We start from the raw sequence: 25,515 nt of genomic DNA, 5'->3' as shown, positions 1-25,515 counted from the left end.
AACAAAAATAAACGTTGAACATTAGTGTGAAACTTAACTTATTGTTATTAAAATATTCAATGTCAGTTATTTAATTGCTAACATTTTATTGGAAACATTATTTTGTGCACTCAAACTTGCCTACTAATATCTTGGTTTACCCATGATAAATATAGATAACTGTTAATATATCTGGAAGACACACTCTAAATCTTTTGAATATGAGAAAAAATGAGATGCAGACAATGCAAATTTTTTACTTGTAGGAAATGCAAGCAAATGAAAATTTACTCTCACGCTACATTTTGCTGAATAATTCTATTTAGGCATGAACTTATTCTAATAGTAGGATTAAAAAATTAAGTATTTTAAGGGATAAAAATGCTCATACTAACGCTTTCAACTGCTCATCACCCTGTTCCTGAATTGTAAGTCTTAGTTCATTTTGCCATGTGGTTTTGCTGCACCTTTCTCCTTCCTTTATGTGTCCATGTACTTTTTTCCAGGAGCCTCCTTCAGCCCTACAGTCTTTTAATCTGTGTCTGTTCATTTCTTACATCTCCCTACAGGTCTCTCTGTCTTCTCTTTTTGTCTATGGAGTTCTTCATCTGTGGACAGTGGAGAATGGTGAGATTTAGATTAGACATCAGTGGTACTGAAATGTAAAATGTCTCAGTGAAAACCACCATAGCCTTCGTGATACTGTAAGAACCAGAGGGCAGGTGTTTAATGCTTGAAACCAGTGGGATCACTGTGTACCTTTATGTGACAATCTGCTTGTCACATCACTGTGTTCCGCCTGGGCCCAGAAATTGTCATTAAGTTAGAACATGAACCATGGACCTTTAAGGACATTTATAAATAGGTGTATTGAATGCATTCTTCCTCTTTCGCTATGTTTTTTTCCTTTCAGTACAACCCACGCCATCTCCGCAACAACTTGCCGTGTCTCCTCAAGTGCATTCCTTTTCAAATGTTATTAACAGCCCAATTCCCACGCATGGTGGGTGACAAAGATATAGTGATAGCACTAAACGACAATGAGGCAGAATCACTGAAAGCACATAAAGTGATTCGGATAATTCCAGCCATCTGTAACCTAATTGTTTCAAGTCCTGAAAGCTATCAAGAACACTTATTTGTAATTCGATCCCTGCTAAAAAATATATTAAAAATCACATAGCCAAATAGGATAACTCCATTTCTAGGGGTCTCTGGAGAGTTTGGAATGAGCAAGACTCAGGGAAGATATGTAAAAATGTATAGAGGAAAAATCATGTGAGTGAAAAATATACATCAATTTTCTTTGAGATATCCTTTATCTTTTTGTTGGTAACACATGACTGAAGTTTGAGGAGTGAGATAAAATTGACAGCAGTGGTAATAAAATCAAAAGTAATTCTGCAAAAAATAGTTGTAAACCAAAAAGAGAGGTTCTTGAGTAATTTCTGGGTCAGATCTAAAGAAAAGCATTCAAGGTCTCTTTTGGGTCATTACAAAGAAAATGTGAAGTAAGTATGGTTCTAAAATGAACACTTGGAATTAAAAGATGCTTAATGTAATTTTAAATACTTTATGTTGAGACGAATCACAGTTACATTTTAATTATATAACCAAATAGTCCCTAGTTTACTAACAGAATGGAAAAATACTTTGTAAAACCCTGTTTTCCGTTATTTTGTATCTCACATATTAAGAAGTTTGCCATTTTCTTGCCCTTCTGAATCCTTCCTTTTATTCCTCCCTCCTTTTTTCCTGAATGCCAAAGACATGTGTTAAAATATTAATGATTTTTAAATAGAAAATGTGAAGCATCAACTACTTGCCTTAAAATATTCCAGAACACACAAATACCCAAGAGTAGGTTTTACTAGAACTGTCATCATGCCCAGCCCCATGGCTCAAAGACAGTTTCAGATGCCCCGGGATCAGTGAGCTCTATGGTCTCCATTGTGTGTATTCAACACAGGGGATTGTGTGGAACTTATTTTGGTTCACACAAATCTCAGAGGGTTTTGTTCAAGTCATAAAACAATTTTAGTAATATCCTAAATTCAAATGATGATGGGATTACTCGTGTGGTCTGCATATCAGATATCCCTGTAACTTTCAGGTGTGCCCAACTCTCTGGAGAATCAAGCCTGGTTGACTCACTGTTGTCATAGCGAGAGTCTTTTTAGCCAACATGAAGTCCTGCGAACAATGATTATTTCTGATGGTCTATTATAGCTCCAAAGCATATTAAAAAGTGCAACCCATGCTGCATGCGTATGTATTTGTGACGACTATTTGCTGTCAAAAAATAGTCTGGATTTAAAATGTGTCACATTGTAACAATCTGATATTTGTGTCATTTATATAAAATATAATACGTTTGTCAGCATGTAAGAGTCCTAGGGACCTTGTAGATAGAGTTAAAGTAGGCACGACGCAGCCATGATATGATCAGATATATCATGGATTTGGAGCTTGGAGCTGGAAGACCTGGGTTCACGTTCCAGCCCTTCCATTGACTGCTTTTGTGACTTTGACCATGTCACCTAGCCCCTCTGAGTCTTGGTTCCCTTGTTTGAAAATGGGGGTATTACCTCCTATTTCAATGGTTTGTTGAGAATTTTTTTTATTAATTGTTCATACTCTAGCTCATTCCAGAAAGGATTTGAATTGATGTGTATGTTTGAATATATTTGTGAGTGCTTTGAAGACTATACAAATGTAAACTATGAGCCATTACTGCTGGTACCATTTGGATTCCTGGAGAGGTCTATCTCTTAGAATGAAAGTGCTTCAAAGCAATTGTTCCAGACTTTCGTGTAATAATTTTGAATGAAACAAGTATTTATCCATAGATATCTCTTGACATAGACAGGTTATAGGCACCAATTTAAGATAAACCAATAAGAAGACTACTCAAGACCTTTCGATTGAAGACCATTTGTGACTAATGAAAAATATGATTCTCACGTACTTAATGCCTGTTACTTGAAAGGACTATAACGACAAAGAACTCTTAGGGATTAAGCAACTCTTTTCAATACATTTGTATTGTGTTAATCTTAACAAACATTCACAAATACTAGAGAAAGAGGAGACCTCATAGGTGTGAGTCATTTTTATTCAGCTTAAAGACCATGGCTTTACTGCCCTTAGAATTAGTGGCTGCCTCCCAGTCACAAAGAAGCTGTGAAATATCAGTGGACTAGCAGTTCCTTTAATTCCTTTTATTATCATGTGCCATTTGCTTTAATCTTGAGTTACAACCATGCTTATCTGCCCTCTGCATCTAAAGTCTCCGGAAAGATGCTGTGGCATGGCCTAATAGCTTTTATCAGCTCACCCAGCAGCTCTTAAGCTTTGACGCTTGAAACCCAGGAGTTAACCACTGGTGCCAAGCCCTTCGGAACAAGTCAACCAATTCCCTTTCCCTTGTAACTGATTGCTGTTTATCTCAAGGCAGCCACGATCCCCTCTCCCCCTCCCTTTGTCCAGGTGAAATAGAACCTCAGGACAGAAGAGAGGGGCTATTTTGCCCCAACCCCTCCAACTTCGGGGGCTTAATTTAACTAGAGAGGACTTACTAGGCATGTTAGGAACTGCAGCTCCATTAGACCCCTTTCTCTTGTCCTATATTTTAAGCTCCTTTGATTTTTCCCCTCTAATCACTAGATAGTAAAATTGTTAATCTAGTTTGGTTTATCTGATAAGCATGCTTACTTTTCCTCCTTTTTTACAAAAGTCTTCTAGGGAAATTAATTAAATTAGCCTCTGTTGTCTTTTAAATAGAAAAAAAGAAAGAAAATCTACTTTCTAAATAGTGAAGCTATACATTACAGTTCATGTTACACAGAAAAACTATAAAAATCATGGAATAAGGATTTCCCCCTCCTTTATAGTAGATGAAGCTGCATTTTTCAGTGACTGCATGAGAAACACAGCCTTGATAAGAGCTCTCCAGCAAACATTATAGTCAGCAATTACGATTTCTCGGAAAGTGATAGCATGCGAAGACCCGCATGCGGGAGTCGGAGAGTACACGTTGGTGGTTAAAATGCTTGGACTTCAAGGTAGGCGAGATCTGCAGCTGAATTCCGCGTTTCCACTTACCAGCTGTGTCTCCTTGAACGCTTATTTAAATTCTCTAAGACCTCATTTCCTCATAGATAAAATGGTGATGATGTTTCCAACCTGCAGGATTTCCCAAGGATAAAATGAGGCAAATATGTAAAGTACCCAATAAAATGTTGGGCGCATAACAGACACCACATAAATGGCAGCAGCTGCTAGTGTTGTTTTTGTTATTGACAAGCTGAGGAAAAAAAGGAAAAACCTGAAAGGTTAGGTTTTTTATTTTTTAAGGACCCCTTTTGCTAAAATCAATTTAGAAAACTCTCCTCAGAAGGACCATAATCTCCAGGCAGGAAACAGGGGGAGGCTGGTGTTCTGGCTTCCATGCTGGGAGCCCACAGCCCAAGTTCAAGACTGACTTCTCTCGACTGTTTTACAGGCTCATTTGATGAGACAGGACTACCCGTCCTGGGCGGGTTAGGCTACATCACTGCATTTAACCATAAGTTACCTCAATTTTTATGACCAGAGCCTTTTCATTTCTTGATTTCATTTCTTCATGCTATTTTTGCAAGGAATAGAGAGTCTCTCTCTCCCCCTCTCCCTGTTTCTCTCCTCCATGGAAAGGACTTAACATCCCATTTGGCGATATTATAAAGCTGAAAGGATTGGAGTTTACAGTAATACAGTGAGTGACTGACAGGCTGCCTATAGACCTTCACGTTCGCCTTCATCCCCCCTTGCATTTCCATGTAACCCTTCTTTCAAAGAAACAGAATTCTTCTTTAATTTGCCTTGTGCCATTCACTCTTTTGTATTTAATTGGCCGGGTGATTTCCTTTGCTTAAATTTAGCATCTATCGATCACAGCTAGCAAGGCATATTACGGTGCTAAGAGAAAATTCCCCAGGACCCTCTCCACACTGGGGAAAGGGAACATCTGCTCCTTTCCTACCAGGATGCCAGGATTGAGAGGTCAATGTGTTTCTTCATCAAGGCTTAAGGCTTTGGGGATCAGGGGAGCGTCAGGCTCCAAGCAGCATAATGAATGGCAGGGGCTGGCTGGCCAGGTTTGCCAGTTCCCCACAGCACTGTGCAGCATAATGAGCTGGGACTTTGCGCGCTGAAACACGCCCAGCTTGGGGAGGGAGGCAGGCTGGGCCTCCCGCCCTCTCCCTTTGTTCCTGGTTCTGAACTGTAGTTTCAACTTGGAAGAAATTATTGAGGTCTTCATGAGTGGCACTGGCAGGGTTAAGTCTCCATGAGGGTTGATAAGCTCTATGGCTAAGAAAACCCATCAGGCTTTAGGCAGGGAGCTGAAGGTTTAAGTTGCTTGAACTGGAAAGAGTCTGAAGAGGTGATTATGTTAAGCAAGTAATGTGCATCGGTAACATGGAATCAAATTATTAGGGTCAGTAACTTCCTGGCTTCCCCAGTGCACTAAATGAAGACATAACATCGCACTGGTGCTTGGTATTTCTTGATGCCGCATGGTGTCAGCACTGTCCGGTCATATGTACTTCACAGCACATCACCTTGAATTTCACGGCTTTATCTGCGCTGTTGCTTTAATAGACATTCATGATCTTAAGCTTCCTTTGAACTCGCTGCAGGACCATGCAAAGTCATTATTGTGAGCCCTTCTGTGCTTTTCATATGATATACAAAAGTATTATTCCCATCATTTAGAAAGGTAGTTATATCCTACTCTCATGTTTCCAAAAGTACTTTGGAAGTATTCTTTGCTGGTAAGTGAAGCTACTGAAGGGGAAAATCCCCTGAATGTGAAAGACCTTTGGGGGGACTGCTATCAGAGAAGTGTCAAGGCAGTGAGTTAATATTAGAAAGATATAGAGGACAATGGTTCTCAAAGTGTGGCCCCCTGGCCAGCAGCATCAGAATCACCCAGGAACTTGTGAGAAATGCAAAGCCTACTGAATCAGAAACTGCGCTGAGCTCAGCAGTCTGTTTCAACAAGCCTTCCAGGGGGTGCATGCTCCAGTTTGAGAAGCATTGCTGTAGCGTTTATGGGGTACGGGAATGGGACAGACCCATCTCGTCTGGGGTAGAGCAGGAGACAAGACAACTGAAGTATCTGCAGTATCTGCCCCTGGACCTTATTACATTGCAAAGGAATGCGTGGTACCTCACCCCAGTGAAATGTTCATGCATACCCAACAGAGCCTGTAATTATCATAAGCACCATTTAATTTTTTTGTTTGAATTAGCCTATCTTCTTTGGTTTCAGTAGATGCCTAACACAAGATGACTAATGAGCGATTCCTTCGTGCATTTCAGAAACATCCCCCTTGCCATATGTATATCCATGGCCATCGTCACCGTGGGCTATGTGCTAACGAATGTGGCCTACTTTACGACCATTAGCGCTGAAGAGCTCTTGCTTTCAAACGCAGTGGCAGTGGTAAGTCCAAGTTGGGGAAATGCCAATTTGAATTTAGGTTAATGAGTTGATGCAATTTTATAGTAGTTCCTTCCAAGAGAAAAGGGTTTTGAAATTCAGTAATCTTTTCTTGACCCGAATGATAATCAGTATTTTAAAAAATTTAGAACATACCTTAGCATATTCCATTTAACTGATACAGCTAAAATCCCATATGATTTCTCTGTAGCATTAATTTCATGTAAAATGTTTCCGCATGTACATGTTTGAAAACACATTTACACATGTACACATCGAATAGAAGGCGTTATCCTTCCAACATGTCTTTAAGGACAGGTGGGCAGTTACTGGATTTAAAAGAATGCAGTTTTGGGGTATGCAAATTGTAATTTATTGTGCACTCTTTCTTGTTTGTAAACTTGTGAAATGCTAATTTTTCAGATATTTTCCCCAAAGTACCACTTTAAGAATTTCCAAGTTGACTCTCTCTCTCTCTCTCTCTCTCTCTCTCTCTCTCTCTCTATATATATATATATATATATATATATATATATATGTTTAGTATATCCTTTTGAATACTAGTCATGGGATATTATTAATTTGGGGGAATACTGAGTTATTTAAAGTTAAACTGATATCTTTGCTATAGTACTCAGAATATTAAAGATGCTCTCTAAGAAGTGGATACTCATAATTTTACATTTTCTAAATTTTTGAGACTTCAGGACCAACTTTGCTCCCAAAGATCATGCTGTGAGACTGTTATTCTCTGACACATACTTTTATTTTGTATAAAAACAGGTAGTAAGAGAGCCTTCATTCATGACCTTATAAAAATGAAGGGGAAAAAAATAACTTCCAATCATTAGCTGTCAGTTCCTTTAAAAATAGTCACTATTACCTCATATCAGCGGCATCCACGGTGAACAAATGATCTCATTTCACGTGAACCTACATACGAGTTCACTGTAAGAGAAAAAGACTTCGGCCAGTGCTGTAAGTTCTAGCAGATGCCCAAATGTACAAAGCTTACTGATGTCGGGTCAGTCAGCTCATGTTACTGGCCAAAGGGCAGCACTTACTCCTTGAGTGCTGTGTGGTACAATAATTACACAGCCCCAGCTGCATCAAGGACAAGTAAAGAATCCCACATCTTTTTTTTTATTTTGGAAAATACATCCTTTATGCCATGCATAAAAGGAAATTTCGGAAGCTTTGTTTATCCTGCCGCACTTTTGTATTTTCTGTGGCCTGATATCCTTGGACTTGTATTTGTAGTCTAGCTTTTTATAGGAAACCACAGAAGGAATTGCCAGATAATTGAGATGGAGGGACTGATTCGATAAACAGAGATTCAGCTCTTGTGATTATTCTGGGCAAAAGATTTTTCAGAACATCTCGTAGATATGATATCAATGATTAAGTCACCAGTGTGTTTTTTCTTGCCATGCTTTTATGTCATAACGGTAGCTGTCATGCTACTCAGTGTAGATTTTGTGCTTCACGATCAAAATGTGGCTTTCTAGGCTAAAGAGAAGATTGTGCAAAAGGATTTCTGTCTGCAAAAGCAGAAATTCTTCTAAAGGAGCTTTTTTTTCCATTTACGGAATGATACAAGATTTTGGCCATAGTTGATAAAGACTCGGTAAATGGATCATTGCCTTTTGAAAGTAGAGCCCAGGTGCTTCTTTAGACCTTTGCCCACCTTTTAGCTACAAGCAATGCCACGGTATGTAATTCTGATTATTGTCCGCAGAGTTAGTCTGACCCTAACCAAAGAGAAGGCTTAGGAACCATACACGTGTCACGGGGCTAATAGAAAGTCATAGAGCGAGTCTGGCATAAATTGCTTCATTTTATTCCACTTTCTGGCAAAGCATTAATTTGCATCATTCTGTCTTTCGCTAGACCTTCGCTGAGAGGCTCCTGGGAAATTTCTCATTAGCGGTTCCCATCTTTGTGGCCCTCACCTGCTTTGGCTCCATGAATGGTGGTGTATTTGCTGTCTCCAGGTGAGTGAGTTCAAGCATTTTCCGAAATGTATTCTCTGTTTTTGAGATTGGATGTGATCAGGATAATTTTACAAAGAAATAGTGCCTCCAAATCTGTCGTATTTAAAGGCACACGCAGGATTGAAGCCTTTGTCCAAGTCTCAAGAGCATGTCTCACTCTGCCCATTAGAGGGCACTGCTCCTCTACTCATAGCAGAGCCTGGAGCTGGGCATGTGGCATTTTTTTATAGTATGTCTACAGAGTCTAACAACAGCATTTTATTTCTGGTGATAAAATCTGTTGTTTCTCCAAAGGTGACAAGAAAAAAAGTAAAATAAGAGACACCAGAAATCGCCGCCTCACCCTATCTGTATCCCTATTGCTTTCTTTGATGCAAAAGTACCTTTTGCTTTAATATAAGATTAAAACGCAATCAGATAAATATGAATGTTAGATGTGTTGTCATCCTTAAAAACAAAATAGCCAGTTGTTTACCGGAAAAATGAGTTTCTTCGGGAGTAGCAGAGGAATCGCAATTCAGAACGTGCAAACTATGGCAAAACCGTAGGCGCGTCCTGAGAACAAAGGAGAGGGCCTTGCTTTTATAGAGGAAAGGAGATCGTCGGGAGGGGCGGTTTTGATGGAAAGGCCATTGGAAGAGAGTGAGAGTTCAGGGCTACTGTGGCTTCTCACCAGCTGGGTCACTGCTGGGCAAGGAGAAATTGTCTTTTCTCCTGCTGGGGTAGTGAAGAAGGCTTCTTCTGTTGAGCCCCCGCTTCAGGCCTTCCCAGCTCTATTTTATATGAGGTTTCCTTTATTCATATTTACAGTGTGTGTATACGCGTGCATGTGGGGGGAGGGGTGTGTGTGTGTGTGTGTGTGTGTGTGTGTGTGTGTGTGTGTGTGTGTTGGTTTGATTGGATGGACAGCACACATACAGTACTGGGAACCTAGAGCTAAATTCAGCTTCAGCTATTCACATGTAGGGAGAGCTATGCTGAGTCAGGTGTTGCTACTGTTTCTTCTCAAAGAAGAACATCATATGCTGGCAGATTTTATAAAATTCTGAGTCAGATTTCTCATGATGTTCTCTAGCTTATCTGAAAAGTGAAATCTAAACAATCACCTGAGAAATGTCAAACCACTTGGGATGAAAAAGATGCATGTTTTCTCATAGGTTTCTGGGATTTTCCCTCTGCAATGATCAATTCCACAGTCAACTCCACCCCCGTTTTTCTCCCATCAGGTTATTCTATGTTGCGTCTCGAGAGGGTCACCTTCCAGAAATCCTCTCCATGATTCATGTCCGCAAGCACACTCCTCTGCCAGCTGTTATTGTTTTGGTAATGCATATTAACAAGTATCTCTAGACGTAACCGCGAGTAACAGGTTAGCAAAGCGGATTTCACACCAGACTTCAGAGAGTGCTTTACTTTCTCCTTCATTGCAAAATCGGCTCTGTGTATATCTTGGCAGAGTTTGGGAGGCAGGAGGTTCTCCACATCCTGCCTCCCAAACTTCCCTTGCTGCAGTATTTCTGATGCATAATTGATGCTATGGGGCAGTAACCACGTCACTTTTTTTTCCATCTTTGTAGAAATTTATGAGGTCTAAGGGAAATGATTAGCTTGGCTCCTGTCTCTGACCTAGGACCTCACAGTAAAGGAGGCAGAGTAGTAAGTCCCAATTCTAAGTACCGAGAGTGGAGCTAAAAGCTACAGTCCAAAATGGCCCAGGGGTCTCATCACAGGCCCCTTATAATGAAATTGCACACAAAATTATAGAAAAAGCAACAATGAAATTCTAGACAGTGCAGTGATTCTGTGATTAAAAGTGAGATATTTGAGAGCAACCCTAGACGAGTGAGAGGAAATAAAAGCACCAAAACTTAAATTTGAGCTGTAGGATTCTTTATGCAGAGAAGAGTACCTGTGAAATGCAGGATACAAAAGACTGTGTGAGGTGTAAAAGTCCTCAGACACCCACCGACAATGTTATTGTCCCCTTCGCCTACCATTTTGTCACATTTTTCTCAAATGGAATCTGCTGTGAGAATTCATGGAACCTTTTTGTTTTTTTCATGCATTTAATTTGTTTCAAAATGTTTCCTTGAAATTTCTTTGTAAAGTACACAGCACTCTGCGAGGAATCTGGAAGGTAATAGTCACTTGTGGGAACAGAATGTATTATTCCGTGGAGAGGGCTTCGTTTTAAGCCTCTGCTATCAGCCCTGCTGTCCTTGGCATGAGCAGTGGCAGCGACTCGCTGTGCTGGTCTCTGCGCTGCGTTCCTTTGGGCGGCCTTGAGGGTCACCTACGGCGGGCACGCGGGGAGAGGGAGAGCGGAGGAAGGGAAGGTCAACATTTTGCATTCAGGGGCTGACAGAGGCACGGAGAAGTGGCTGTGTTTCATGTGTGCATAGCCAAGAGCTCATCAGACCCCGTTGGCAGAGCTTTCTGCAGACTTTCCAGTGGGGTACACTTTTTATGTTTATTATTAGTTATTTATTAATCATCTCAGTCTCTGGGTCTTTACATTTTGAGCCACTGAGTATGACTTTGAAAATACAGTCCCTTCTGTCCAATGCAACTAAACACCAAACATCCATATAAAATTCCTCCTGAATAATTGGGAGTGTCGGTGGCCCTCTCATTCTGTGACTGGTGTGTAAAGGGATTTTAAGAGCAGGATATAGAAAGGAGGTTAAGTTTTAATCATAATGGTAGTTTATCAGTATAAGTAATCATTTGAAAAGAGACAGTGATCATGTCTAGTGATGTTATTGTTATCTCCCGTGTTCTCTGTAACTCACCGAGTGTTCTTTTTGCCTCCCCCCCCAGTACCCTCTGACGATGGTGATGCTCTTCTCTGGGGACCTCTACAGTCTTTTGAATTTCCTCAGTTTCGCCAGGTGGCTTTTTATTGGGCTAGCGGTTGCTGGGCTGATTTATCTCCGATACAAACGCCCAGACATGCATCGTCCTTTCAAGGTAACCTCAGCAATCTTGATGGGTTTACATAAATCTTCCTCCTAATACCCAGTCCTCCCTTTGTCATAACTTGACGATGGGGAGCTTGGGCGGGGACACCATCCTCTGCCATAAAGTGTTTAACTCTTGCAGGTAGTGCCTTCAGATTGGATTGGTTTTAGCTTGGAAAATAGCTCATCACATTTCTTTATGTGATGTACTGAACTCCATATGTCATACTTTTGAAAAGAGGTGGTGTTAATAGAGGGTGTTTGTCATGCTGATTATTCATGACGTGTCCGATGACCTGATAAATTCAGAGTATGGGGTATTTTGGTCTGTCTTTATGCTGAACATGACAAAGAGTGACACAGATAAGTGTGGAATTGTGTCACTCATTAAAACATCTAAAAAGGATGCTGCTTTACAAAATAGGCATTTCCAGTGTTTTTAAAGGTTATGACTTAATGCATTGCTCTTTTTCAACATTATGCATTCTAGAAGGAATAAAAATGTAAAATATAAAGGGAAAGCAGAGATGTATGAACTTACCACTCAAGAGAAAGCACAGCTGCCATAACTGAAGCGTTTCCTTTTGGGAGGGTTGAAGAATATGCTTCTCGTCTCCTTCAGCCTCGAATGTTCATAGATTGTTTCAACCTCACTGTTCATTTGCTCCAAAGAAATAACAGATCGCATCGTCAGTTATGTTGTCAGAATTTGTTTCTAATTATATTCATTGCCTAATCCTGGCAACATCTTCATTAGCGGTTGAATAGGAGTTGGCTTGTTTTGTTCCCGTTGTTTCTTACTGTGAATCTCCAACAGAAAATCAATACGCCCCCAAAGGATTGAACATGTAACAGCAGCCCATGGTCTTGGCTTAGTGGATTCTAATCATAATTATCAAAGATCCCATCTTTTACTATCAAAAAGAGAAATTATAGTGGTACTTGAGTAAAATAATTCAAACAGAGCTTCTCTGATGAAACACACTTCTTTTCCTTAGATTTTATTCTATCCAAAGATTCTTTTTTTTTAATTAAGGGAGTGTTTCCTATATTCCCGGTGCCCCTTTAGAGAGATTTTGCTACTAAGGTAAGGTAGGATGGCGCCTGTCACCTGGTGATGTGACACAGTACCACCCAGTGTCGTGACTGACATCCCCTCCTTGGCCGACTGGCCGCCCGGTGCCTGGTTGGAGGTGATTTTCCCTGTGCTGTGTTCCAGGTGCCGCTGTTCATCCCGGCTCTGTTCTCCTTCACCTGCTTCTTCATGGTCGCCCTCTCCCTGTATTCGGACCCATTCAGTACGGGGATTGGCTTCGTCATCACGCTGACCGGGGTCCCCGCATACTATCTCTTTATTATATGGGACAAGAAACCCAAGTGGTTCAGGAGAATGTCAGGTAAGTCTTTCAACCTTTTTACAGACCATGTTGTAGGAAATTCATCTGTGTGTACACGCATAGCATACACTCCTTAAAGGTCAAATATGTAAGTAGGACAACTGCTAGTTTGTTGTTGCATTTTAATTAGAACTGGAAGAAGGAAAAGTGGAAGGATGTTTGGGGAGCAGCCACTGGCTCCTTTCAGGGCAGTGTGTAGTTGGGTTGCTTAGGTCACTTCTTAGGAGAAGAGCTTTCTTAGGTAGAATTTTATCAGCAGTTCTGAAAATGGCCTCACGTCTCTTCTGAATCCTGATTCACTAACCTGATTCTTTTTATTCTGGGTTGAATCCAGTTTAGTGATTCTATATCATACTAGACTACTTGATGAGGGATACAAGATTTGGTGGGGAGTTAGGCAGAGGCCTGCAGAGGTCTTCAATATCATGATTATAGCTCCACCCTATTTAATAGGTATGGTAAGTCACTCAAGGGTCACAAGACCAGCAGGAACAAGGAACAGAGGTATAACAGCTCTCATTTATTGCGTGATTCTGTGGATTAGCACATACATGACCTTATCTCGTCTTTAAAAACCTTCTGAAGTAGGAAAATTATTATTCCTATTTTGTAGACTTTGGGTTACAGCATGGGAGAATTCACACGACTTGGTACAAGTCATAGAGATGTTAGGTAGAGGAGCTAGAATTCAGATGCAGGCAGTTTTGTATTTTGGAAAAATCATCCTGGAGGCTGGATGACAGGGGGTCGAAGCTGAAGACCAAGAATAGGGGTGGTAGGTGACGGCAGTAATCCTGACGAGAACTGAGGAGGGTCTGGGCACAGGCCATGTCAGCAGGGTCCAAGAGAAAGGAAAGATACGAGAGAGGCAACACCCACAGAGCTTGGTGACCAGGTAAGCTGTAGGGGGAGAAAAGAGTAGATCCGTAATAGGAAGTGTACTTAGGAACAAGAGCCCTGTTGAAAGCCCGGCCCTTTGTCCTGGGCTCTGCTGAGTGAGCCCCTTTCCCCAAGTCATCATCTCTTTCAAATCTCCACAAGATGTGGGTGTGAGGTGCTGGTAATTCCCATGCCCAGATGGGGAACCCAGGGCTCAGGGAGAGGAGATTTTATTTTTGAATGTGCAGAATTTAAACCATTGAGCTAGGATTAGAATCCACATCTGCTGGACTGCAGGGTCCATGATTTTTCTAGATTGGTTGGCTGAGGGACAAGAGAGAGGGGTCAGAAACACAGCCAGGGAAGCAGATCGGCTCTTGCTGGTAAGTTTAGAAAGCAATTTGTTCCCATTTGTTTTCATTTATTTACTTTACCATAGTTAGTTTTTAAAAGTTTAAAAAATTCAGAGAGATTTCTGGTCAAATTGTTAATAAATAATGTGAGTGTTACTAAAAATAAAATAACAATTTGTTGTATGTATTGAATCTCTAGTGTGCTAAGCGAACTCATTTAGAAACCAGTGGTTTAACATAGAGTTTTGCTACTATTCCTCTTTATTAGCTCTTAATTGGTATTTGATATCTTTAGACTGAATATATACTATTTATACTGAAATTTGTTTTCTACCTGGCAACACTATTCCCCAAAGAAGTGTTACTATAAAAGTTAGGTTCTTTAAGACTAACACAGGTACACTGATCACCTAGCAGGGTATTTAATCTCTTTTTATTGTTAGATCACATTAGTTTTCTGCAGAATATTTTTAGTTATGTTTTCTCAGTTGTAGGCACGATTCTGGAAAAAAAAAGTCTTGTCAAGCAACATTTACCATTAAGACTGCTTTCCTGGTTACCAGTGTTCAGGACAAATTAATGCTCATCACTGTGAGACCTGTGTCTATCTCAGATCCAGGCCAGAGACAGTTAAAACCCTTGAGCACCATGGAAAACCAAGAGAATGTCGGACGAAAGAGCAGGCAGTCCCAGCGTTGGACCACAGTGAGAAGGGAGCACATTCCTTGTTTGCTCCCACTTATAGGCATTTTGTTCCTTGTGTTTGTAGTCAGCCAGCTGTAACACTTCTTTCTTTTGCTAACATGTGTGTACTATGTCCCTTTTTTTTTTTTTGTCAGTTCATGCCTATTGCTAGTTTCATGCTTGATCTTTCTTTGATGTGTTTCCCTGCTCATGTAATTTTAAAGTTTGGGGTTATTTTTCTGTCTCTAATGATATTTTGATCATCTCCAAGGACCCCAAGTTTAGTGTTAGCCATTTGTGAAAGTAGCAGCAGTGTAGTAGCCCCATAATGATTACTTGGTTCTCAAAAATGCCATTAAGTCTCGCCAAGGAGCATGGCAATTCTGCCTTTAACTGCGATCATTGTCACCCTTTATCTTTATAGCTGCCTTGAAAGTCCTTCCTCGATTTTGTTTGATTTTCCTCTTAGGCAGCATTCTTGTAATGCAGTAAAAAAAAATCATAGTATTTATTGCTGCAATAGCAAGTATTTTCCTAGCCTTTGGCCAAAACAAAACACTCACACACACACACCAAAACGGCAGAGTCCTGAACCAGAACATCACCTCTCCCCACAACCACCTTCTTATTAGAGACAAACTCCGTGTGAACTTGGAGGCCAGAGAGCCTCTGCTTGGAGCAGTTTGTTCAGTGATTTCATATCCAGTTGTCTTGTTGGCTGACATTCTTTAGCCTCTGTATTATCATTTCTTTTTACCCTAATACACATGAACCCATAAGCCCTGTGAAATGATGGTTGATCTGAACACATCTCGCTTTCATAAAAAATGCGAGGCAACCGAACAGCTCTCAGAAAACGGCGAGAGGCTGGCTGCTCAGTCCAGACAGCCAGGGAATGTTCAGAACCTGAGGATGGGGGATGTGCAGAGATTTGATGAATTTCTCTGGCCACAGGATGCCAGTATTGAACCACTTTCTGTTTGACAGCATTCCTAGGGTGAAAAGACGGGCTCTTGAGGGACTAGTTAGACACACAGAAAGCTTTTTCCTGCTCTCCGTGACAGCATGCTTAATTCTCCTGGCTGTTTATGTATTTATTTATTTATAGAAACACAAGCTTCTCACCCAAGGAAAACGGGGCAGATACTCACTGACATACTCTGCAGCTACCTGCTGATACCTAGACCTGGCAAACCCTGCCAGGCCCCCAGCAGCTGCTTTACTTGGCTGCCTGGGTTTATGAGCCAGACCCCGTCACGGCTGAGAGTGAGTGGGGTCACTGGGAGTTGGCCCCTCTTGCTCAGGGTGAGATAGGAGGACAGCTGTATTTAAACAAAATCTTTGATCACAGAGACTCACACTGGGCAGCACCAGCAGAATGACTGTATCCATCTCCATGGTGGTGACTAGGTGGTCCCCGAGTTCTGAAAGCACAGGTTGCTTACAGTGTGTTGCAGTGACTTCATTTATGATTCCTCGCTGAAGGCTGCTTGATGCACTGGACAGACGCCTCACGCAGACCGCAGGGCTGCGTGTGAAGCTGGTTAAGCTCGCCCACATTTCCTAGGGGCCAAACTGTCTTCATTGTAGGATAAAATGAGACCATCCATGTGAAAAGGTTTTGAGGCCTTTTTTTAAAAAAGTACATGCTATTATTCTTATCCGACTCCTGGGGGAGGTGGTCCTTGGGCTAGTATCTCACGGCTTCTGGCTGTCGTTCCTGTGCTTGTACCAGGTGTGTTGGGAAGTCGGATTCTGCAAGGTCAGTTGTTGTTTCAACTGGTTTCAGGAACACCCACCGAATATGAAAAGTAAAGCAGAAAATACAATCTCTCTTTGGTCTTGTGGCTTGTGGTTACTGAAAACACCAAATGCAGACTCACTGGCTCAACTTCACTTAAAGAAATTGTATCATAGGGTTAATTATCTGCAAAGCCAAAGGATGTGTGTGAGCATAAATGTGGTCGAATGCAACATGCCTGGGCTTCCCTGGGTGAGCAGGGAGCTTCCTCAGAGGTTTACTTGGGCCTGTTGAGCACCCGTCTGACCCCATGGCTGTAGATAACCTAGAAGAAAAAGTTGGTGTGGTTACAACAGCTACTCAGAGCCAAAATCGGCCACTCTGCCCAAACCTCCAGAATGATGAGGCTTATCCAAATCTTGAGATTCCAAGAGAGAACCTAAGAAAGCCACAGGAGACACAGGACTGATTGAATACGGAGGAAGGGAAGGGCTAAGTGTGCAGAACCAGAAGAGAGTCTGTGGCCCCAGATGTGCTGCTGCGTGAAAGATCCACCCCGAACACTCAGGAAGGACAATGTCACACTGGGAAAGCAACAGGGCCTCCACCTTGCTCTCCCTTTGTCTGGACCCGATGCAGTGTTGTGACCTGGGTGAGCAAGTTGTCTGAGTAAACATGGGCTGGTGGTCCCAGAATAGAGAAACACAGTTTGAAAGAGGCTTCTGTTTTGGACATGGAGGAGCAGATTCTGAATAAGAAAGGCAGTTATTGAAACGAGGGAAATGGAAAATCTCAGTAGAGAAATGCATGAATAGACTCTCACACACACGCGCACATGCGGCGGGCGGTTGCAGAGCTAGTTCAGTTCAGGTAGCTATAGCAGGCTCCTCCAGGGAGGGAGGAAGGGAGAGGATGCCAGGCTAACCCCTCTGCTTTGCACTTGACCACTGCAGGTGCCAATGGCCTCTTGTTCGTCCCTGTCAGATGGCTCTAGCTCCTTCTCTGCCTACAGAGCCACCTCTTTCTACTGTTGACTGACACTTTTCACAGTTGTTTTAGTTTTTGTTGCCTGCGCTTTTGTGACTTAACCAAGAAATCATTGCCTAGATCAATGTCAAGGACCTTTTCCCCTGTGTTTTCTTCTAGAAGTTTTGCAGTTTCAGATCTTGCATTTAAGTCTTTGGTTCATTTCAAGTCCAGTTTCATTTAAAAAAATTTTTTTTGCATGTAGATATCCAGTTTTCTGTCCTTTCCCTATGTATGTTCCTGGTACCCTTGTTAAAAATAAGTTAATTATATATGAGGGTTTGCGTATCAGTTCTCTACTGTGCTCTACTAATTTATGTGTCTATTTTTATGCCAGTACCATACTATTTTGATTACTATAGCTTTGCAATAAAGCTTGAAATTAGGTATTGTGATGCCACCATTTTTATTTTTTCTCAGTATAGCTTTGGTTATTTGGAGTCTTTTGTGGTTCCAAACAAATTTTATGACAGGTTTTCTATTTATGTTAGAAATGCCATTGGAATTTTTTTTATCAGGATTGCACTGAATCTATAGATCATGTTGGGTCGTATGGACATTTTCAGAATATTAATTCTTCCAATCCTGGAACATAAGATATCTTCCTATTCTTTTGTGTCTTCTTTAATCTCTTTATTAGTGTCTTATAGTTTTCATCTCCTTTGGTTAAATTTATTCCTAGGTATTTTATTGTTTTCAATGCTATTGTAAATGGGATCACTTTCTGAGTTTCTCTTTTAGATAATTTGTTATTAGTGTTCAGGCATGCCGCTGATTCCTCTATGTTGATTTTATATCCTGCAATTTTTTTTTTTTTGGTAATCCTTACTCGAGGATATTTTTTCCATTGCTTTTCAGAGAGAGTGGAAGGGGGGGAGAGAGAGAGAAAGAGAAACATCAATGCCTCACATCAATTGATTGCCTCTCTCACTCGCCCCAACCAGGGCCTCAACCATGGTATGTGACCTTGGCCAGAATCGAACCCCGGACCGTTCAGTCTGAGGACTGATGCTCTAACCACCAACCCAAACAAGCTAGGCAATATCCTGCAATTTTACTGATTTCATTCATTAGTTCTAATAATTTTTTAGTGGCTTCTTTATGGTTTTCTATGTATATATATATGGTGTCATCTATTAACAGAGATAATTTTACTTCTTCCTTCCTGATATGGATGCCTTCCATTTCTTTTTCTGCCTAATAGCTCTGGCTAGGACTCCCAGTATATGATAAGCCATCCTTGCATTTCTGAGATAAATCCCACTTGATCATGGTGAATAATATGTTGTTGAATCTGGTTTGCTAATATTTTACTGAGAAATTTTTCATCCGTATTCATCAAGAATATTGGTCTATACTTTTCCTTTCTTACTGTGTATCTGTCTGACTTTGGTATCAGGGTAATGTTGACCTTGTAAAATGAGTTTGGGAGTGTTCCTGCCTCTTCAGTTTCTTTGAATAGTGTGAAAAGTATTGGTGGTTATTCTTCATGTTTGGTAGAATTCACCAGTGAAACCACCTGTTCCTGGGCTTTTCTGTGTTGGGAGGTGTGATGGGTCTGAGCCTTGAACTGCCTGGGGAGTGGGGCTTAGGGGAGTGGCGGTGCCCCTGGCAATGATGGGTCAGAGCCAGGACCTGGGACCCCAGGAGGCAGGGCAGGACAGCAAGTTGCCATCTCAACAATGAGGGTTCAGAGTCTCGACCAAGGATGGGGGACGGGAGGGCTTGGCAGCAGCAACACAGCCCTAATAATGGCAAGCAGAGTGTGACTTGGGACCCTGGGGGCTGGGCTCAGAGCAGGGGAGGCTGCCTTGGTAATGGTAATGGTGGGGAAATGCCTGAGCTGGGGCCGAGCTGGGCAAAGAGCAGCGGCAGCTCAGGCCTCATGTGTGGTAAGGTGCTGTGGCACCCAGTACCTGAGAGCGGGGCACAGCAACAACCACAGGACCTGAGGGCAAGCCTCACTCAGCAGCTGCTCCAGCACTGGGGACAGATGCAGAGGCGGGGCCACTCCGGGCTGCTCCGCCAGGAGGGTCAGCACGTGGAAAAGACTGTTGGGAGACCCCTCTAGCAAAAGCTGCAAATGTCCACAGTGGAGAGGCTTGCTGGGCTTCTCCTCTCTCCCTCTCTGGGGACTTCCTCAGACCTCTGGATGGGGGGGAGGTGATGCAGGCAAAATGCTTTCTTTACTTAACTATGTGGCCATTCTTGATTTTTGAGCTCCGCCGGGTTTTTGCTGCTGCTTTGTTGTCTAGAGCTTTCCCCGAGCTATTTTCTTCAGGTTCTAGCTATTAATTGTTCTTGTTTTTTAAGGCGCTGATGAGGGTTGGGACCCCTAGCCCTTTACCTCGCCGACACCACTCCCGAATCCCTCATTCCTGCAGATGAGGCAAATGAGGTCCTGGGAGATGAGGTGTTTTGCTCAATAATACACTACAAGTTTGAGGCTGGAAATTTTATTTTGATCCTTCTATTGATTTTGCTGAGGAACTGATTGTAATCTCATAGGTGCAAAAAAACCAACAAAGCAATTTTAAACTGAATATGAAATGTGTTTTTGAACATTTATTTACATCTCGATCCTATTGTCTCCAAATACTTCCAGCCTCCTGATTCATACATAAAAGTCCTTATTTTAATATAAAATATTAACGTATTCTTCTGAGAAGCCATCATGGGAAATTATAGAAGTGACATATAAATTAATTGAGCATGATAGGACTCTGGTGAAGTAAACAATTCTTGAAGGGGCTGTATGAAATAACGGAGTGAGTTTTCAGTATTCAACCCAAAATAATTCATTTTACTGTTTCTTATGCATTTCTGGTTTCTGTGCATTTTTAATTTTTCTTCATTATTTCTTTGTAGGCAAAATAACCAGGACATTACAAATACTACTGCAAGTGGTACCAGAAGAAGATTGTCATAAATCATGAATGAATGCATTTGAAATCTTGGCAATCTATCCTTGGCCTTGTTTCTGCTCAAAGGGCTGAAACAAAGTGTGGGCATTCACTTCATTTTATGAAAATCCAGAAGACTGCAACTTTGGAAGGGAAAAAAGAAATCGGTTATTTTTATCCATAGATTTTAGCATATTCAAACTGGGTTTGAAGAAATTTAGTTATAACTCTATGTGGTTTTAGAAAGCTGATATGCAACTGTGCCATGAGTTCCCATGATTCTTGAGTCCCTGACACCTACCTGTTGAGGTGAGGGGAAGAGACTACGGGATGGACAGTTACTTCAGGGGTCTTTCTCTGTAACATATCTTGTCATGGCCAAGAACCTTTAAATTGAAAACTGAGGTGTTTTCTGTATATTTGGGTTATGTGAAAACAATTTTTACATATTACAGATGACCATACTGTGAAAGTGTTTTCTGTTCTTCTAGAGAAAGAAGAACAAAGCATGCGTCATCATTCTGGACACAGGAAAGAAAGAAATTTGTTTTACATTGGCATTGCATTGCTTCCTCTTAGAGACCAACTTAGCTGTCACTCACCTTTTAAGGGCTAATACTCAGAGCATTTTGAGCAAAGGACAAGGGGATTTGCCTAACCTTAATAAATACATTAAAGAGGAGCTTTCTAGGAGCTGTTTATGAGACAAGTCCAGGAATTATGTTTAAGTAAAAATCATTGAGAATTTAATATGTTAGGATTTTTTTTTTCACTCATTATCAGGAAGCTTCATGTTTATGTGACATTTTGTTTTCACGGCAGCCCATTCGATCAGGGAAGGATGTAACACCTTTCTGACAGCAAAGCAATAGTCAGTTTGGTATTAAATCCTATTAAGCACAATCACCTGTTCCATGAATAATTTACCTTTGATAGATATATCTTCAAATTACAATATCAACAGAAGACAGAAATCACCAAGTAATAAATGCCCAAAAGAGTATGCCCAACCCTATAATCATGTCTACATGCAATAGTAGTAATTCTGAACACTTTTTTTATTTCATAGTTATTTTTACATGGTGATGAATTTTGATAGGTTGTACATTTCCTTTATACATTTTATATTCTGTCAAAATATCTCTTTGGATAAAACTGTCCAGATCAATTAGGAAAAGACATATATTTACATAAAAATTGAGGAAGAAATGTCACTGCTAAATAAGATTCACAACTGATGTTTCTAAAACTTTTCTACATCTATATCTAGGCATTGTCAGTAATTTCCTCACCCTAATTATCAGTCAATTTGCAAAAGATATAACTGATAACAAAGTCAGTAAAAGTAGTAGAAACTGTGCATGCATGAGTATATTATGCTAGGTTCAGAAAATATTGTGCAATTTTTTAGTGAGAGTAATATCACAATGAAATTTTTAAACTATTATTTATACACATCTAAGATCCAGTAGTTCATCCATCCTTTAATTTTTTTTTTTTTTTTTTTTTTTTGTCCATTTGAAAATAAGAATTTTTGAAGGAATTACATTGATTAAAATAATTAAGAGAAGTGGTAGAGTTCACAGACAACTCACCAAAGTAGTAATGATAATTCATAATTTGAGGCAATTCCAATTCACAAATTTCAGTTTTTGCTCTGGATACATTTAATATCCAAGATTGACATTTTTCAGCCAAACCTACTATTGGGTTCTCTAAGTGAATTCGTAAAAGTTCTTCCTTCTTCTCTTACCATAGGGTTCTAAAATTTGATCTGTAGTCTTTATTTCCTGCATCCACTTATTCATATCCCTTTCCATGATATTCTTGCTGTAGGTATTGTAGTCTAGGCCTATTTAACCTAAACCAGGACACTCTTCTTGAATTTTTTGTGTAATGGGAAAAAAGGTAACGTCTCCTGGAGAGGTTCCTGTGGTTCTTTATTATTCCTGAGGTTAATGTGCGTATATCAACAGATGGGTCTCTGCATTTTATTTACTTGTTTAGTTTGAGTTCTAATTTCTCTTTAAATATATCATTGCACAGGCTAAGTAGAATACATATTCATTATTCTTTCCATCATTATCAAAATGATTTTTCATTTTTAAATTTCTAATACCATTGTAATACCATTTTAGCTACACAGGAAGTCAGTAAGTCATTTTTTAAGATGGAGATTAAGTTATATTTTAACTTATTTTTAGGGTGTATCGTGACAAGACACAGGATTTCTGTAGTCATGGAATCAGTATACATAATTGTTATTTAGAATGGTATCATGTCCTAAAAAAGGTGGCTGATTCCAGACCACACATAAATGTTAGTTGTATGCATGTGCTATGTGCTTGTACTGTATCTCCCTCAATCCCACTGGCACAAAATTAGGATAGATTATTAGGATATGCTAGAAATGCATGATAGTTTATCTAACACTAAACCAACTACGTTGAAACAACTTTCCAGATTGTCTTTTGTGTCTGGTAAAATTGTTTCCCCACTTGCTGTTTGATATAGCAACAGATGGTTAACATGAGTACAGTTACATTACTCAACAGAATTCTTCATGACCTGGAATCAGTCTTCAGGAAACTCCTTGTTTTATCTCTTTTTGCAGATCAATGTCACGATAACTAAGAAAGGAAGCATCTTGGAGCTATTGTTGATTTCTTATAATTGAGGTATAGGTTATGAAAAGATAGAAAACTAAAGGTCAGAGTAGCAGGAAATGAAAATAGTAAGTGACTGGAGGTACAATATTTTGGTGTAATTTATTATGCAGTATAGTTAGAGAAATATTAACAATTCATTGCCTGCTACACATAGGTGGATATCCCAAGAAGCTAATGAAATGTAAGCTTCAATGCAGCTCACTTACACATGCCCCTTCCACAGTCTTGTACCTAATTTTGCATTAGGAATTATGTATTCATTTTCTTTAAGAAAATAAGCAAAATTGTGTATACTTCTGGCCCTACAAAGTCAAATACCCCTTTGATTAAGGTAAAATACTTCCATTACTTTTTCTATTAGAAATAAGCATGGGGTATTTGTAATATATATTTTTAAACAAGGCTGTGAGTTAGTTGAAGTATAAGTGGCTTTCTAATAATATACATTATGTGATATATAAGGAGAAAGTTTCACCTTTGACATTTTAGTTGTCAGTTCTGAATGATAGAAAAGCAATAAATGGGATTCTAATGTAGCTCTTTTTTTTAGGTTGGAAAGAAATATAGAGAGATTTAGGATTTGAATACAGATGAGTCAAGAAATTTAATTTTACTTAAATATAGTCTTGCTTCATTTTACCCTATATGATAGGCTGTATGTTGGTGCTGATAATGTTTGCAGAGTTACATTTGACTTTACTAACCAAAGTCAGGAATTAAGCATGTCATTGTGTAACTGGCAACAAGCTCATGGTAGAAGATATCAATTAGAGTAGATAAGGAGTCATTTTGACAGCTTCTGTTTACATTATTTATATATAGGTAGTAGAATTATTACCTACATATGCTTTTTAGGATAATTTTCCCATAAACAGCATTTTTAATCTTTCCCATTATATTTGATACCTAAGTGTAACCCCCTAGGTAGCATTCTTACTGTACTTAAAAATATATTTTAACAGCCATTTTAAAGAAATCATCCTTTCTTGTTTTTGTTGCAGTTTTTCAAATTAGTTGGTATGAAAAAATAAATGCTCGGTCTAGTTTTATATTTGATACAAATTCACAAAGGTGTAAATCATGGTCTCATGGAAAGTTCACCAGTTTTCCATATGTTGTGAGATAATTGTTCTTTACAACCTCCAGGGGTATTAACTTGATTTCTTTGAACCATTTCTCTGGATTTTTTTTTTTTTTTTAATGAATCAGTGATTCCCTTTGTATCATTTTTTGGCATGATATCCTTAAGATAGGAGTGAGTTTTAATTTGAATTTATACAATTACCAATATTCTTAGTGCGAAACTACCACTTAGGTTTACTTCCTTCGTAGTCCCCCCCTTCTCTGTTCCCATTGGCTTTAAAATATCACTGGAGGATGGTTACAGTCTCCAAACAGTTATCTGTTACATGTGTGTATTTCAGCTACATAGATCAAGGGCACATTTTTAGTATCAATAACCGCCTTAACATTTTTATAGATAACAATCCTCTCAAGAAACTGTGGAGCATTAGGCATCTGAGCACCATACAAATGGATGCACTGGTGTGAAAGTGAACATACTTTTTCCCCTCAACATATACACTACTGATTTTCTTTTAAAGAATGACTTTCAAGTGAATTAATTTATGGTTAGGAGACTTGCTTGTTGAATCCATATTACCTCTTGTTGAAGTCTCTAAAGGCCATGCTGAAAGCTAGAGGAGAAATAAAGACGAATGCACAGTTATCTCTTGCAGCAGCGCCTGTATTTTGAGCCCCTTGGGCAATAGGGCATTTTGCACAGCATCTTTGGGAAAACATTCGGCTGTAACAGTTGGGTTGTGAGCAGCCTGACTTAAACAAGGATTGTGAAGTTAGAGCTCGCTTATTCCCGCTGAGGCTTCCACGCATGCTCAGAAGCATATTCATCTCACACTGGGAAGCAATGCAATGCGGTTCCCTGGTTCTAGGTTCAAACTGTCTGATTTCAAAAGGTTTCTGAGTTCTTTTTTCCTAGCATTTCTCCTTCATTCCAGATTTCCATTTACTGACTAATGTAATATAAAAATATTACGTTTAAGTAGAAAACCAGTTTGGAGAAATAAAACAGATAGTTTCAAATGAATGTATGCTTATAAGAGAATAGAATTGATGTACATTAAACTACTGTGTATATTCATAATTTTAGACACTACCGCATAGCACTTTTTAATTGCTCTAGAAGCAAAAACAAATATATATGTAGCTATGGTTATCACACAAACAAGAATCTTACAAAAATTTTAAGTAGTCTGGGATTATTTCAGTCCTTTCCTTGGAGAAATGTTTTACCTAATAGTTTTCCCTTGTGAATATTATTTCTACTGCCATAAATCTGGAACTAAACTATTAACAATTACATCTTGGAAACTAGGGTCTTTTTTACATTATCTATGTTCAGAGAATGGCATATCCCTTAACTCTT

The 25,515-nt window shown here is 39.8% G+C and overlaps 1 protein-coding gene across 1 annotated transcript in view; it reads left to right on the top strand.

Annotated features, from left to right (window-relative positions):
• SLC7A11 (solute carrier family 7 member 11) overlaps positions 1-21,895 on the top strand; it is a 71,037-nt gene extending 49,142 nt beyond the window's left edge. Inside the window, exons 7-12 of the mRNA XM_016210200.2 lie at positions 6,343-6,466; positions 8,354-8,457; positions 9,684-9,780; positions 11,278-11,427; positions 12,637-12,814; positions 20,366-21,895. Coding sequence (XP_016065686.2) covers positions 6,343-6,466; positions 8,354-8,457; positions 9,684-9,780; positions 11,278-11,427; positions 12,637-12,814; positions 20,366-20,433 — 721 coding nt within the window. The 3' untranslated portion in view covers positions 20,434-21,895. The remainder of the gene's footprint in view (positions 1-6,342; positions 6,467-8,353; positions 8,458-9,683; positions 9,781-11,277; positions 11,428-12,636; positions 12,815-20,365) is intronic.
• The last annotated feature ends 3,620 nt before the right edge of the window (positions 21,896-25,515 follow it).

This window comes from Miniopterus natalensis, chromosome 4 (genome assembly GCF_054644295.1).
Source record: "Miniopterus natalensis isolate mMinNat1 chromosome 4, mMinNat1.hap1, whole genome shotgun sequence".
Lineage (NCBI taxonomy): Eukaryota > Metazoa > Chordata > Mammalia > Chiroptera > Miniopteridae > Miniopterus > Miniopterus natalensis.
Note: the sequence above shows the minus strand (reverse complement) of the source record. Positions and strands in the feature narration are given on the sequence as shown.